This window comes from Vespa crabro, chromosome 11 (assembly GCF_910589235.1).
Source record: "Vespa crabro chromosome 11, iyVesCrab1.2, whole genome shotgun sequence".
NCBI classification, from domain to species: Eukaryota; Metazoa; Arthropoda; class Insecta; order Hymenoptera; family Vespidae; genus Vespa; species Vespa crabro.
In genome coordinates this window covers 808308-824687 of record NC_060965.1, presented here as the reverse complement: position 1 = coordinate 824687, position 16380 = coordinate 808308, and the positions used below count along the sequence as shown (strand labels likewise).

The following is a 16380-nucleotide window of genomic DNA, read 5'->3' as shown; positions in this document are numbered from 1 at the left end:
GGTAGAAGCGCATAAACCTTAACGATTATGGTTATCGTCGGCGCGGTGTAACAAACGAAATGGCTCGTTACATCACCTTCAGCATGTGAGAAACTGCAGTAAATTTACTACTGAGAGAGAAAGAGAAAGAAAACTAAAGACCCTGAAATAATTTTCATAAATATAATCTATCTACCTACTCTTGTTCTCTTCTACACGTGAAAGGGGAATATTTAATGGAAGGAAAGGAAAAGATAGAAAAGAAAAGAAAAAAATTTTACGAAGAAATTGCATCCACAACGTCGTATAATTTTTCTTCGTGCAAAACGATAGAACGCGTAAAATTAATATGTATTTATATTACCAACTGCCGTGACGCGATACCATTGCGTTCCTGGCAAGTTTCTCGCCTATTTTACATTCATAAGGCTCTTTCTCTCTCCCTCTCTCTCTCTCTCTCTCTCTCTCTCTCTCTCTCTCTCTCTCTCTGTTTCTCTTGCGCACGCGCGCATTCCCTCTTCTTATTCTATTCGGCACAACGTTTCCTTGCCCTTTCAAAGTCTTTTCTTATTACGTACAAGGCATACAATTATCGTTTCTAAGGAATTACATTATAACGATCGCTTATCGTGACAATGTATACACGATATTAAACGCTTTACCAACAGTTTATCTGTTAATGTCCTTGATCGATACAACCTTGTCGAGGATTGTCGACGTAATAACATACGTATACAAATACTTCTAGGTACTATTTTTGTTGTTTTATAATTCTTGGAATCAGAGCTCGCGTAACCTCGTAGTATATTAGAACGATCGTGTTTATTGTGATTGACTTATCGATCGTCAGTAGGACGATTAGTCATACGAAAGACACGATCCTGGTACGACGCTCGGAGCTCTCTCTTCGCTTCAAGATGGAACTGGAACTAAGAAGCTGGAACTGGAACTGAAACTGGAGTTGGAACTGAAGCTGGATTCGGAACCGTATTTACGCGACTTCGTCACGTACAAGTTGGTAAAGCACGCGCGGCGAAGCAACAATGGAATTATCCATTGCCGAGAGTATTTCACGGCTCTGTCTTTCGAAACTTCGAAACGTAGCAGTGCGTCTTTGCCAGTCCGATTTACAGAAGCTTCCGTAAATGCGATCGCACGTCTGTCTGTCTATCTCTTTGTCTCTCCCACCCTCTCTCTCTCTCTCTCTCGCTCTCTACCTATTTATCTATCTATCTCACTTTTTCTTTCTATATTTCTGAAAAATTATAATGCAATTAATGAACGAAATTTCCTAACAACTGTAATTTCGAGTAAAATATTTTTTTTCCCTTCTACTCATTGTATTACTCTATCATAATTCATAACTTTAGAGAATGAAATAACGTAACAAATGAAAAAAGGAGAAAATGTGAATGAAATTTCAATATGCGCAGTTAAAGTTTGTCTAAGTTCTTTTGTTTAACTCTCCCTCTCTCTCTCTCTCTCTCTCTCTCTCTCTCTCCCTCCCTTTATCTCTATACATATATATATATACACATAAATGGAAGTGTATCCAAGCGTTAGAATTGTATATACTACGTACATTTATTTTCTGCGAACGTAGTGACAAAATGCGAACTAACAAACAATGTTCGCAAAAACATTTCTCTCAATTTAATAGATAATATATACACATAGATACGCATAGGTATATATAAATATATATATATATATATATTCGTATATTTGGTCGATACTTTTTAACGTCGTATATTTCTACAATGACATATTACAATCTACCTTTCTTTGTAACTACGAGAAGAAAAGTCAAGGATGTAACAAAGAAAAAGACGAGAATAAGTTTCGGGTGCATTTAAATGTGAGTTTAAGAGTATTATCATAAGATTACGGAAAAGTAGATACGATAAAGGTGACAGTGACAGCATTGAGCTGGGACACACCGATGGCAGGGACGACGGGAAAGGAACAGAGGATTGGTTAGGACGCATACATAGTCGTGGGAGAGATCGGTAACAATAAGGATGAACGTTGAAATGGAAGTTGGCGAGGCGGTAATAAGGTCGCAAGTTTTATACGGAATCAGTAGTCGAGAAGGAAAGAGAGTTTAGGGGTTCGAAGTTGAGGATTGAGGATTAGATGGTAAGAAAGGACGAGGAGGGTTTTCGTAGGGGGATGAGGGTTAAACAGAGAGGGGGTAGTCGGAGGAGAAAGAAGGGTAGGAGGTATAAGAAAAAGCGGTCGCGTGCACTCGCACCTGATTCGAGTCTGTGAGTCGAAAATAAGTGCGCTTGCGCCCAGGTAAGCCGGCGGGCGCATGGACGCGAGAAACGGCGCGTCCTCGAGCTGCTTTCGTAGTCGGCATCGGCCATCCGCGACGCGAGCTTTCGCTCGGACTACAAAGGCTTCTCTCGTCGATCATTTTTTACGTCGCGAACGTGCAATCGAATTCTTCACGCGAATTTTACGATAAAGGATAAATTATCAAATTCGTTTAAGTATGTAATTTAAAAGAGCGTGAGAGAGAGAGAGAGAGAGAGAGAGAGAGAGAGAGAAAGAGAGAGAGAAAAGAAAATTAAAATAAATATAAGAATAGAATCGCTCGGTAATTTTACACGGTAATGTAATATAAAGTGCATCGAGTTTTTCTATGAAAAAGTATATTTATATATTCGTAAATATTTAATTTTAGTTTATAAGTTGTTTAATAAAAATATGGATATGTATTCGTGAAGTGACAATTTTTGGAGCAATCAAAAGGAATACAGTGAAATTCATCGGATTTGAAGAAGAAGTCGATGTGGTCGAGGATCATACTGTTATACGATTAATCGTTCACCTTCGAGAACGATTTTGGAAAATGTGCTTTTTATCGTCGTACGCTTTGATAAAGTGAAAATTCGCGGAAGGAAATTAACGCGTATAGAAACAGTGAGAGCTATCAAGAATAATAGAGAAATAAAGGGAATGTACGTAGCCGCGAGTGAACGGCGACTCTATCGGTGGCTCTAAATTTCGCGCTACGCGAACGCTTCGGTGAATTCGTTGGGTGGAAGCGACGAACCTTCCGCGATTCGCACGCTCGTTCGTTCGGGATGTGCTCGTCGAGACGGAAGAATTTCGATGCACCGCTTGGAATCGCGGGAAGTCGCTCTTAACTTCGATCGGAGATCATCGGAGGTACGATTGAAAATCGTTCGACGTTCCTCTTACATATTCGGCTTATACATGCCGAATATGATTAACTCTTGTTAATTGTTTTATTATTGGACAACAATGTATGATAAAGGAAAAGAGATATAGAAAAATAGATAGATATATATATATATATATATATATATATAAATAAATTTTTTATCAATTTCGAATTGTTAAAGAAAGTATACAAACGTTATGAGCTAATTAAATGGTGTGTAATATTGGTAAACGAGTAAACGAAAGGAGAGAGAGAGAGAGAGAGAGAGAGAGAGAGAGAGAGAGAGAGAGAGAGAAAACGCAAATACAAATCTTTCGTAACCTAGGTCAAATGTCTCGCGTTAGAAATGTATTCTCATTTCATTAGTCTATTCGGACACATCGACGGATTTACATCCCTTTCGGGAACGCGGAAAAGCTCTACTCGACGGAATGAAGGATCGCGTTCCAGATAAACCTTGCGGTAGTAAGCTTTCACCTTCTATTCTAGACCGTACAGTGGGATTGAGAGTAAAGCCAGTTAGTCGTGCACGGTTGCGATAGAATCATCGATTGGATGATAATAAACGAAACGAGCGACAAAAGGATGAAAATAACGTCGTAATCCTATGTCGATAAACCGCACTTGATCTCTCGAAACTAATTATGAAAGTCGAATCGACAGGATAATATTACGATCAGAAAATTTAATTCGATCGAATCCTAACAGAAAGATAATTATTTCTGATCGTAAAAGACGGACGGATTAATTATCAATTTATTAATTTTATACAAAAGAGGCGACGTCATCGTGATTGACTCAAAGTTTGATTTACGATCATAGATTAATTCCAAGAGTGTAAACAGGACTCGATCGACGAGAGAATATGGAAAATCTCGTTTATTACCGATTCAAATTTATTCCATTCAGAAAACATTAGGATTTGTGGGGAAGTAATGTTATCTACCGATAAACAAACACTCCCTACTTGACTACCCTTGAAAGTTGTTGCCCTTAAAATCGACGTTTTCGTAGACGAACTCCAATACGATCGTAAAATATTCATGACGGTAGTTGGTTCGTTCGATTAGAAATTACCATCGTTTCGAAAAAGAATAATATCGTCGAGTTTTATGAAGCATCGGGTTTCGTGGCTGGGAACATCGTCGATCATAATTTTACATTCGATTTGTAAACATCGAAGAAAGGGATCATAGATCGTCGACGTTTCTTGTAGGTAACATGAGAAATATGTATGTGAGCTTTTCGAAATAAAATCTTTTTACGTTTCTCCGAGGATTTAGGAATAGGGATATTTAATGTTAAGTGAACGTCAACGATCGATCTTTAGTTTCGTTTTTATCGTTCGTCGAAAAGCCGCTCGAGTGAGGGAAGAAGCTACGTCACACATCGAGAGAAATTGGAGAGCGTCTTGGGACGTGTCTTGGCAAGATACGAGCAGAGAAAACGAATTTTTCGACTATGCGATCGATCGATCCTATGTATACATATATATATACATATACATTATATATATATATATATATACATGTACATGCATGTTTGCGTACGGTCGCTCCAAAGAAAGTAAATAAATCAGGAAATAAATAAATGAACGAGCGTACAGTCCACCCTCCTCTCGAACGGAACCGAAAAGGGAATTGGTCTCGGTCGAAGCGATTTCCGCTCACGCGAGTCGAACTCGTGACCTCGCGAACGCACCTCTTTCTCTCTCTCTTTCTTTCTCTCTCTCTCTCTCTCTCTATATATATATATATATATATATATATATATATCTTCTTATACGTGTGATTGTGCATTGCTATTGAAAATATGGAAAACTCATGCGAGCAACGCGAACACCTTTGGAGGATACAAAATGGGAGAAATAAGTAATTCGAGCCATTGACTACATCTGAAATCTCGGACATTCGATGCACCGCGTTCATTAAAAAGATCAAAGAAAAAAATATATATATATATATATATGTATATAGAGAAAGAGTGAAAGACAGAAAACGATAAAGAGATAAAAAGAGAGAGAGAGAGAAAGAGAGAAAGAGATGGATGGATGAGAAAGCTTTGAAAATTTTCAAACGCGTTTCAAAGGCACGTCGAGAAAAATTACGAAATCTTTCTACTTTCTTTTTTGGATTTACATGATAACGTAACGCATCATGGACGTCATACAAAGTTCTCTCGAAATATCGAGGGAATTTTCAATGCACGAACAAACGATAGAGGGTGGATGGTTAGAAGAAATACAAGCGATAAAACGAAACGTGTATCTTTTATCTTTTATCGTATTACGACATCTCTCTTTCTCTCTCTCTCTCTCTCTCTTTTCCTCCATTTCTTTCGTAAAGCAAACTTCTTCCCGTTTCGTTCTTCCGCGAGCATCTCATACATACATATTTCCAAGTTTGGACACAAAAAGGCAAGTTATCGATCAGTTTTCGAAAGGCGACAGATGATTCGTATACGTGTGCATATGTACGTTTTATAGATGATACAACATACACACACACATACACGTACTGGTCTGTACGTACATATATATATATATATATATATATATATATACACATATACATAAATCTGATATTTTTACGGACCGAAAAAGTTCACATGGTTACTGAAATAGAACATACACGCACACACACATATGTGTATATATATATATATATACAAACACAGATCCACGCATATGCAGATACGTAGAACGTTTGCAAACGGAAGAATCTCAGTGAGCGAGATCGCAACAAGTTGCATTTAAAATCTGTAGGAACTGGCTCTCAACATCGTACTTGTGACTTTCTATAACCTTTTTCTTTCTTTCTTCGAATGCAATTTTTTTTTGACGAGAGAAAAAAAATGAAAAAATAAAAAAATAACTCTTTGCCGAATCATATTCGATCTGATTCGTTCTATTCACTCTGAAATAAAACGCACACGACGCAAGCTCTGTACATTTATTTTGTCAAAATTATATTCAGATTGCTCGTAATAATTTAAATATCTAAATATTTTTGGAAATTCGATAAACCAAGATTTAAACTCGTATATCGGTTTATTCCGTCAGTCGAAAAGCGAGACTTATTAATCAGTTCATGAATGTTGTAAACAATAGAAGATTTCTTTAGTACTGTCATCCGATCAATTTTGTTTAATGAAAAAACTGATTTAATAACTTCGTAAATCGATAGTTCAATAAAACAATTTAAATAACTTAGCATTCGCCGGATAAAGGAAAAAAACAAAATAATATAAAAAGAAAAAGAAAATAAAAGAAAAAAGATTTATTGTGTTAATAATCATTCTATTTCTTAATAAGTATTATTTTTCTCTGTCAAGAAGAGAAAAATGATAATTGCTAGGAAGTAACAAGTTTCGGTACTCTTGGATTAAAACGATATAACGGTAGAAGCTTAAGCAAAGTCGAGTCAGGAAAGTGTCAGGTGATACTTAAGAAGACTCTTAAAGTGCACTGTTGCGTGAAAAATACACGAAGCCGAGGGGTTGCATTTAAAAAGCAAGGAACAGGGATGAAGACGAAGAGATATCTTCTTTTGCGATCGTATAACTGATAACGATACGATAGGATAAACCCTGACCTGACTTTATTTTCTTTTATAAAAAGTACGCTATCGCGTTTAAAATTCTCTGAAGCTATTTACTTTCAATTTATTTATTCTCGGAATCTTGTTATCGATCATTATTTGATCACGAGTCGAGGTTTCTGTGAAATGGATAATTTTGAACGATTTCAAAGTTAGAAACGACATGTCATATTCAAGATTAAAGATGCACTTTACGGTGGTCTATCTATATCGTTAATTTCCAAGCATTAATTAGGTACACCGAATCAAGATAGAATTTATCAAGAGACATGAACTTACGTCTTAAAGGGAGGAACGTACTTATACGAGAGTCTAGAACACGAGGAAAACGTTTGTCGAGGTTAAATTGCGTGCAACGAAGCGAGAGTCGTAACGCGCGGCAGGATTCTTGCTTAAGGGTTGGCCTCATAAAGGGTGCAAAAGAAGGGGTAGACGATTTCTTCTTTTTCTCTTTATTTTATTCTCTCTCTCTCTCTCTCTCTCTTTGTTTATTTTTTCTCTCTTTTTCTTCTTTTATTTTTCTTTTTTTTATATTCACCAAGCGGTAAAATAAAGCTGTGGTTAAGACTTAGGAATCAACGAGACAGAAAATGGTGAACTTTGCGTCAAGATAAAAAGCAAATCAAGAAAGAGAGAGAGAGAGAGAGAGAGAGAGAGAGAGAGAGAAAGATAAAGAAAAAGAGAAATCTTGTTACTTGTTGCATTTTCTCATTAAAAAAAATTCGAATTTACGTGAATCAAAGTTTACTTTCAATTCCTCTCTGATTTGATTGCTCTTATTTTTCTACGATCATTGCAATCGTCTAATAAAATTGTTTGCACTTTGATAGCAAAGAACCTTTTACAAACGGTAAATATTATTCTTTCTTTCTTCTTACGATTCCAGGATGATTTCCGTTAGTTTGTTAATTTGTATTGACGATCGAACAAACCGAAAGAATTTTACAAGCAATTAAAAATCGTACAGAAGTCAAATACACAAAGTTGTATATTCTTTCAGCTGACTTCCCATCCAATTTTCTCTCTCTCTCTCTCTCTCTCTCTCTCTCTCTCTCTCTCTCTTTGTTTATTTGTCATTTCATCTTTCTCTATTCAGCTATCTACTATCCATATATCTATCTATCTTTCTATCTATTTGGTGCGTGACCCAGCACGGATAGGCGCGTCGACGGCTGGTCAGCTTGTCGCGATCGGAAATATAATCAAGGTTGGGTGGCGAGGGACGGAGACGTAGAGGGTGGAAAATAATTGAAACACGAGCGTTCATTAGCGAACGCACCGAGCCGAGCGCGTATAACCGTTCATCGAAAGAGTAGAACCCGCGCTCAACGCTATATAATATATTCGATCGTTATTCTTGGACACGTTTTTTCGTTAGGAACAAGAAGAAGAAAAAGAAGAAAAAGAAGAAAGGGAGGAAGAAGAAGGAGGAGGAGAAGGAGGAAGAGAACTTCGGTGACAACGGAGTATCGTTGGAGGTAGAAGAAAGAGAAGAGTCTGCAAGAATCGGTGGTTGTTGTAGTGGTGGTGGGAAGAGAGAGAGAGAGAGAGAGAGAGAGAGGGTGGGAAACCACCCCCACCAAGCGATGGATCTTGCGCTTCTACTCTTCGTGGTGCTGCTCAGGCAAGAAGGTGAGTATGCCTTCGAGCTTTTTCGCCCTTTGTAAATTTGCTTTCGACAAACACTTCCGGGATCGTTCCACTAGCCGAGCATTTCATCATTCTTGACCATGAAAAATCGGTTAACCGTAGAACGTGTATGTGTGTGTGTGTGTGTGTGTGTGAGAGTGTGTATTTACAATTCTTTGCATCCAAAAAGAAATGAAAATGAAGAAAGAAAAAACAAATAAAAAGGAGAGGGAAGATCATCGAGGATTCGTAAAATTTTTATTTTCCTTTATTTTTCTTTTTTCTCTTTTTCTTTTTTTCTTTTTTTTTTTCTTTTTACCTTACAGTCAAATGATTAATAGAAGAAACTCCATAATTCCTTTTAAAATTATCCCTAAGAGAGAACGTACCGTATGTATAAATTAAAATAACAACAGAATTATAACATATTTTCTAATTACATTAACCCGTTACGTTGCGCTAATCATGATTTTATGAGAGAAACGTGCAGGAAAGTAAAATGAAAGAAAAGACGGAAGATGGCGATGGATGGGAAGAGAAGGATACGAGTAGAAATGGTAAGAGCGAGGTAGCTAAAACTAAAATAGCTGAAATTTATTACGTTCCGCTACACGGTACGAGGAAAGAGAATAAGAAAGAGAAGGTAAAAGGAAGAGAAAGAGAGAGAGAGAGAGAGAGAGAGAGAGATTTTACAGACGTTAGGATTCAAGATTAGTTAATTAACTTTTGTGTCAAGCTGTCTGGAAGATCTCATTTTATTTTATTGGCGAATAACAACAATCGTAATACGAAGATTTTTATAACATGAACCTTTCTTTTCTCTTTCTTTTTTTCTTTTCTTCTCTCTCTCTCTTTCTCTCTCTCTCTCTCTCTCTCTCGTTCGCTTTCGCTCTTTACAAGATGAAGTAACCGAAAGAACAATATTTTTAAGCCGTGAAAGGTGAGATTAATCGTAGATCTTAAAAATCGACCGTTCCAAGCTCCACCGAGGGAAAATAAAAAAAACTTCTCACGATCTCATGGTTATTCTTTGATATCCACTCATGGAAATATAACTCTTGAGGTAGATAAAACGTATGAGGTGAAGTAAATTCAGAGACGCCTCTTGGAAAAAGGCAAAAAAAAAAGGGAAAAGGGTTTAGTTATGAGAGGGAAGACGAAGGGAAGAAAAAAGGGAAAGGAAAGGAAGAAAAGAAAGCATGAGAGAGACTTTCTTAGTTTCACGAGCACACACGCATTTCTTTCTCTCTCTCTCTCTCTCTCTCTTTGTAGCTACAGGTACCCGGACGTTTTTACATTTAGTTTGGCTCTTGGGAGGGAGAAGGGACGTATAAGGATTGAGAAGGGCTAGGAGAAGTAAAACTCGGGAAATGAAAAGCGGTCGGGCCAAGAAGAGTAAAGTGCATTGCGCCATACATATCAATATGGAGACTGCGAATACGCGAGTGGGCTCAATATGAAATTTTAAAATCGGTCTTCTTCTCGATGGCAAGGCGGATTGTAGAAAGAGGATGAGTTAGCATAAATAAATAAAAGATGCGTCGAACGAATACGACTTGAGAAAGCCGAAAAGAAAGAAAGCTGACAGAGAGAAAGAGAGAGAGAGAGAGAGAGAGAGAGAGAGAGAGAAATACTTTTAAGAAGAACTGCAATCGATGACTTAATTGCTAGAGAAAATATTGAATGAGGAAAAGAGACAAGGATAGAGAGAGAGTAGCGGGGAGAGAGTAGCGGAGTTGCATATGTAGATATATCTACATGTTGAATGGTATTTGGAAATCAAACTGACGCGAGAGATTCTCCATATTCCACAGAATTGGTCAGATGCTTTCACAGTTTGTCGATGCGGGACAATATAATGTATGAGTGTTTCAATCGCTTTTATAACCATGTAATATTAACGGCAAATATTTCGCTAACATGCTATTTGTGGGCTGTTGTGCTAATGAACTCCTCTTCCTTTCTATCTTTCTCTACCTCTATTCAACCACGATAATTTACATACGGTTTTGATTTTCAATATCTATGTTATTTCGATGTAATTCGCGTACGCGTAATCATTGCGCTGCATTGAACAAGTTGCTATCGTTATCCGGCTCATCGAAAATTTATTATCCTTTGATCGAACTATCGGTAATAATTAGATACGTATTAGTAACTCTAATTCTAAGGATTAAAGTATTTCTATATTTCTGTCTTTCTCCCATATATGTGCGTGCGTGCATGCGTGCGTGTATGATTGTATGTATATATATATATATATATATATATGAGTGTGTGCATATGTGTGTGTGTTTGTGTATCGAGAAGTAGCAAGTGAACAGATCAGGCACTCAAAATCACATCTTACCAACGAGGATAATTTATCGATTCTTTTATTAGGTAGGAGAAAAAAGTTGAAAAATGATACGGGCAAAGGAGTATGAGAGGAATATGATTGACGCGGTTAAGGAAGATAAATTAAAAGGAAATGAAAGGAAGAGGAAGAGAGAGAGATGGAAAAAGAAAGAGAATGATAAAACATATTTATACAGGTGAACGAGTACGAAGGGCTCTTTGTAAATGTCCTATAATATTCTAAATTAACTCCCTTTGGAATGTAAAATTGTAGAAAGGACTTACTTGTATTATTCTTTCGGTCGAACGAAAACGTTCGAGCGTGTTGGACTTAAATCGAAAAACATACTCGAGTAAGTACGTACATATACGAAAGTTAGCGGGGAAAGAAGGGAAATAGAGAATGAAAGATAGAAGAAGAATAAGAGGAAAGGGGCTGAAGGATAACGATGGAGAAGAGGTAGTTGCTATATCGTTTCCACGAGTCACCTCTCGCAACCCCGTAGAGTTACCCCACCTGATGAAGATAAAACGGGATAATTATAGAGCCTATCGGAGATCGCGGTGGGGCTAAATTTCGTTGAGACACGCGAGATCGTCGAAGGTGGGTGCGGCAATGAAGGGAAATGCGCTTTGCTAAAGAAAAAGAAAAAAAGAAAACTGAAGAGTAAACGGACGGAATCAAAGAGAAGGAGGGAAAGGAGGAACATCACCCGAAAAGGGTAGAAAGCGAGAGCTCTTGTGAGAACGAGGGCGAGAAAGGGAGTACGATATCATTAATTTTTCATACACTTCAAGAAGCGTCTGCCCTTCAGCCAAACTGACTAATTATTTCTTCCTTTTTTCGTCTATTTTTTATTAATTCCTTTTTTTTTCTCTTTTTCTTTCCACCGCACATTTTCACTCCGCTTTTTATTTTAGTTTTTTTTTTTTTTTTTAGTTTCGTTTGTTTCGTTCTTTTTGCTTTTTTTTTTTTTTTTGTTTTCTTTCTTTCCCTATTCTCCTGTCTATCAATCGTGGTTAGCTTCGAACTTTTAGCTCGAACCGTGTACAACAATTACGAAACGGAACTACTGCAGGAAGAAAGAAATAACATTTATACCTTTTATCGAATCTATCGATTCGATATTATTGTTTCTTATACTTGTTAAATGCGACTCTAAAAAAAAAAAAAAAAACAATAAAAAAAAACAATAAAAAAATAAAAAAAAGAATTGGATATCCGTATCATTGTTTCTCGATATTATTAATCAAAGAAAAGATCGACCATGTGATAATCTCGATACACAGACATCTCGAAGAGATCGATCTTCTTCTTATTCTTCTTCTTCATCTTCTTCTTCTTCTTCATAGTCCGGGAAATTCTTTGACGTGATCTATCGAGAGCCGACCCGATATCGTAGTTTTTCACTTAAACTGTCAAAAGAAAAATTCTTGAGAATATTGGAGGTGTCGTCGAAATTCTACGTTCTGGGAGTGCGTTTCGAATTCCAGGCGATTGTCGGGCGGAACAGGAAGGAACGATAAATTTCGAGAATACATTCGCGAAACTTTTCTACGGAATAATACTGAAAGAGTATTCGTGATTTACGATTATGCGATAAGGTAGCGACTCGTGAAGCGACGATGCGTTTTCAACGATAAGGAGGGGGTGGTATATAGCCGATAACGTTTCGCAAGGATTTTTCGATACGAGCCATGTCTTTTGATAAGATAGGATACTTACAATGCGAGTTTAAAGGGATAATAATATACACATATATGTATTTTATATATATATATATATAGCTTCCCTCTTATTCTAAGGGCAGCTTCGCAATTGTTAACCTATCTTATCTCGAAATACATTTGACAATTATTATAAATTAGAAAGCGATTCAATTGGTCATTCAAAAAATCATTTTAATATTGCGTCGATGAATATTCAAAGAAATCTTTCCAAATAGTACGGTTATTTTGCTAAATCGTCGATAAAGTTGGAGGTACTCGAAAGAAAGAAAAAAAGAAAGAAAAAAGAAAGAAAAAAAGAGAGTTGTCAATAATAAGAGATGTCAACGAAGCAGAAGTTCTGCACGGTTGATTAGCTGGCCTTGATCTTTTCTAGAACGAAAGTATAAACGATGTTTGTACAACATTTCACATAGAATTGACATGATCGTTAAGAGCCCATGTTAAAGAACGGTAACGTTTATCGACGTACTCCTGTCACGAAAGCTTACTTACTTTCCACTTACTTTTGAAATGACTTACATAAACTTTGTCGTTATAAGTCACGAGAAAGTTTGAAATTTCCGCAATAGAAAAGTATTCCAAAAAGAGGTAACACTCAACGATTATTAATTCTTAAGCTCTGTGGTAGCAAATGGAAATTGCGGGTTCGAAAAATCGATTAATTTCATTGAATTATTTTCGAGGTCACAGATGTGAAGGGGAAAAACTTTTTGCGATAATTATATATCACGATGGTTCAGGCAGGATTATCCTAAGCTTTTGGAGAATTTCTGTTGAGGATTATTAACTTAGGTCGAAGTCTCTATTATAGATATGTATTATATATATATATATATATATATATATGTGTGTGTGTGTGTGTGTGTGTGTGTGTGTGTGTGTGTGTGTAAAGTTCGCTTCAGAAATTCGCCCCGTATAGTAATTTTATATACTTTTCGATGGTGAAAAAGCTATCATTGTTCTTTGAACGAAATGTATTCCATCCTTTTCTTTTCGTCGTACGGTTTTATATCAAACTTAAGTAAGACGTTAGAATTTATAAATGAATTAGAATAGAAGAAATAAAATGATCAATATTTCAAATTTACCAAATTGCCGATCATTATTATTTTCGAAAATCTTGTACACTCTATAAAGACTCATATTGAGATTTATATTTCATTTGAAATTTCTGTCAACATCCAATGGCATGTCATATCGTTGAATAAGATAATTTAGGAGCAAGTTCATCGACTCCTGTTTCCCATCGAACACGTTCACTTTCATAAAAGGGGAGATGCGCAAATCGATATTTAACGACGTCTGGAATGGTCGGGAAATCGATTCGACGAAATTACTAACGAGTTTTGCGCATAGGTTCGCATTCGCGCCGAACTGCCATCGTTAAATTATGTATCGGCTGGTGTGGCAAGGGTCGCGCGAGCAGTTACTAGTTGCGGTCATTCTCGTATTCCGGATGGGCTCACGTAAAACCGATATGATGCCGACTCTCAAAGTGAATTTCGCTAATTGTCATTGCATAAAACATGCACGTTGCAATCGGCGTTAAGGGAATGTATAGATACGCGTGCGCGTGCGGATAAGCGTACGGGTACGCCATTGGTTCGGTAATTTTCAATTTCCCGCTTAAACGAGACGCCATTGCCCACATACATGCACGTATACACGCATCCTCTACGCATACGCGTACGGATACAATTTCGAAACGAGATCGTAAAGTTGCCATTGGCGAGACGTCTAATGGAACGCGAACGTATACATTATATGTATGTACATATATCTATTGCTCGTAAAAGTAATCAAATGAGCCAACCTTGCGAATTGGTAAATTACGATGTTATCGCAATAAGCTAAACGATTATTGTTTCTTTTTTTTTCTTTTTCATTTTCTTTTTGTACTTTTACCGCAGCTACGAATCCTTTCGTTTACTTTTTTTTTCTTTTTTTTTTTTTTTTTTTTTTTTTTTTTTTTTTTTTTTTTTTTTTTTTTTTTTTGTCGTGATCATAAGAAAATCTCTCGTAGAAGTGATGATAATCGAAAATATCAGAGTATCTCTGGTCGTTACGAATTAATCAAGAGTAAAAGAAGTCATCGTTTGAATCGAGTCTGCGGCAATACTCAGGAAATTACTTATTTTTGGTTAAAGGTTACGTAACGAAGACGTCGCTCATTAACATCTGGTTAACGAGCAACGCGCGTCATTAAGGGAGAGAAAGCTAGGAAATGTAAACGGGCTGGTTTCAACGACGGAAACAGGAGAATGTCGCGTGTCGTATTTCACATCGACATCTTCTCTCTCTCTCTCTCTCTCTCTCTTTCTCTCTCCCCCCTCTATTTTCTTTGCGTCTACATTTCGAAGTCAACTTTCGACTGGCCGACGCAAAACGACCAACATAATTAAAGACTACTACGTGGTTTGAGAGGAAGCTGTACTTAGAGGTACCTTCTCGGGAATTACGAGGCGAATGAAATTTAACGAGGTAGGTAACGCGTAGATGCAACCAACGCGTCAATTCGCCGAGAGAACTTAACCGATTCGTTTGAGCCTAATTAAGTTCGTTTCGTGATAATTCGATTTCGTCATCTGGAAAAAAAAAAAAAAAGAGCGAAAGGTTGCGTTAGCCATTGATAATGATATTGGACGAAAAAGAGAATAGGGAGAATCCGTGGAGATATGTAAATCAAGTTTCGAGTCGACGTACCATCCCTGATCGATGAGCCAGAATCATGTAATTTTATAGGACATTTTTTTCTCTCTCTTTTTTACTCTATCTCGCTCGATGATATTCTCTCTCAAATTCGAGTTCACAATGGATGATTTTCGAAAAATATATTATCCGCGATATAAAAGCGGATTAATTCCTTTTTCTTTTTTTTTTTTTTTTTTTTATTATACGAATTTTAAATATACGAAAAATAAAGAATAACGAATATAATTGATGATATTTGGTTCGATTTGTTTCTTTTTTTTTTCTTTTTTGTTTTTTTTTTCTTTGATTAAAAAAAAATCGAAAGATTTTGCCGGTCGATTCGAAGAGAAAAAGTTAGAAGCGTAAACGAGATTACGTATGCAAGGCATGCAACGAAAATAGATTTCGTGGCCCTTTCGGCGAAGAACGTCTCGTGAATCCAGTCACAATCTTGGTGGAAGCGATGGCTATGATCAGCGGATCCTTTCGATGTAACTTTCAAATATCTTCCTTCCTCCCGATGTTGTTACGGATCAAAAAGTTGTTCTACGATGTACGTGAACTCGCGGGAAAACAGTTTAAATCGAACGTGAAACGAACGAAAAATACGTCATTAATTTCGAACTTTTTTAATTCTACGTAATATCGAGATAACGATGCATTCGTATATCGATATTTGTCGAATGAAAATTTATGACATCGTTGTTAAAACTATAGCCAAATATATTCCACGGATATTTCATTAATATTTACGTTTCGAGAGAAAAGGAAAGATAAGAAAAAAAAAAGAAAAGAAAACAAAAAAAAAAATTAAAAATACGTTTGAGCAAGTTACTATCCAATTCGAGTGAGACTCGTGCGATAAAACACGTACGATTTCATTTGACGATAAACGTGTAACGTGATTCCTTTCCTGAGATTTCACAAGATAGAAGAGCTTTTTTTCCTCCCCCCACCTCTCTCTCTCTCTCTCTCACTTTCATTCTATCTTTATCAGAGAGAGAAAGAGAGAGAGAGAGAGAGAGAGAGACGATCACGCGCGACGAATTACGAGGCGACATTCGATGCGATCGTAGCTTTTCCTCGATCGTTTCCGCTACTCCGTACATTTTCGACGTGAATTTCGGTACGTGAACGAGAATGTGTACGAGTGTAAAAAAAGAAAAGCCCTGAATTAGTTAGGACGGAGCCACGCGCATACGTGAGTTGAATTTTCAAGCG

At 36.9% G+C, this 16380-nt stretch overlaps 1 protein-coding gene across 5 annotated transcripts in view; it reads left to right on the top strand.

Moving 5' to 3' along the window:
- The first annotated feature begins 859 nt into the window (after window positions 1–859).
- The window catches only part of LOC124427945, a 66324-nt gene continuing 50803 nt past the window's right edge, over window positions 860–16380 (top strand). The window contains exons 1-3 of one of the 5 annotated variants that reach the window (XM_046971418.1): window positions 2318–2474; window positions 2712–3156; window positions 8150–8403. In XM_046971418.1, the coding sequence (XP_046827374.1) occupies window positions 8358–8403 (46 nt within the window). In that variant the 5' untranslated portion in view covers window positions 2318–2474; window positions 2712–3156; window positions 8150–8357. Of the gene's footprint in view, window positions 998–2313; window positions 3157–8149; window positions 8404–16380 lie in introns of those variants that run through there. The other 4 variants (XM_046971417.1, XM_046971421.1, XM_046971420.1 and 1 more) reach the window with 4 other exon arrangements.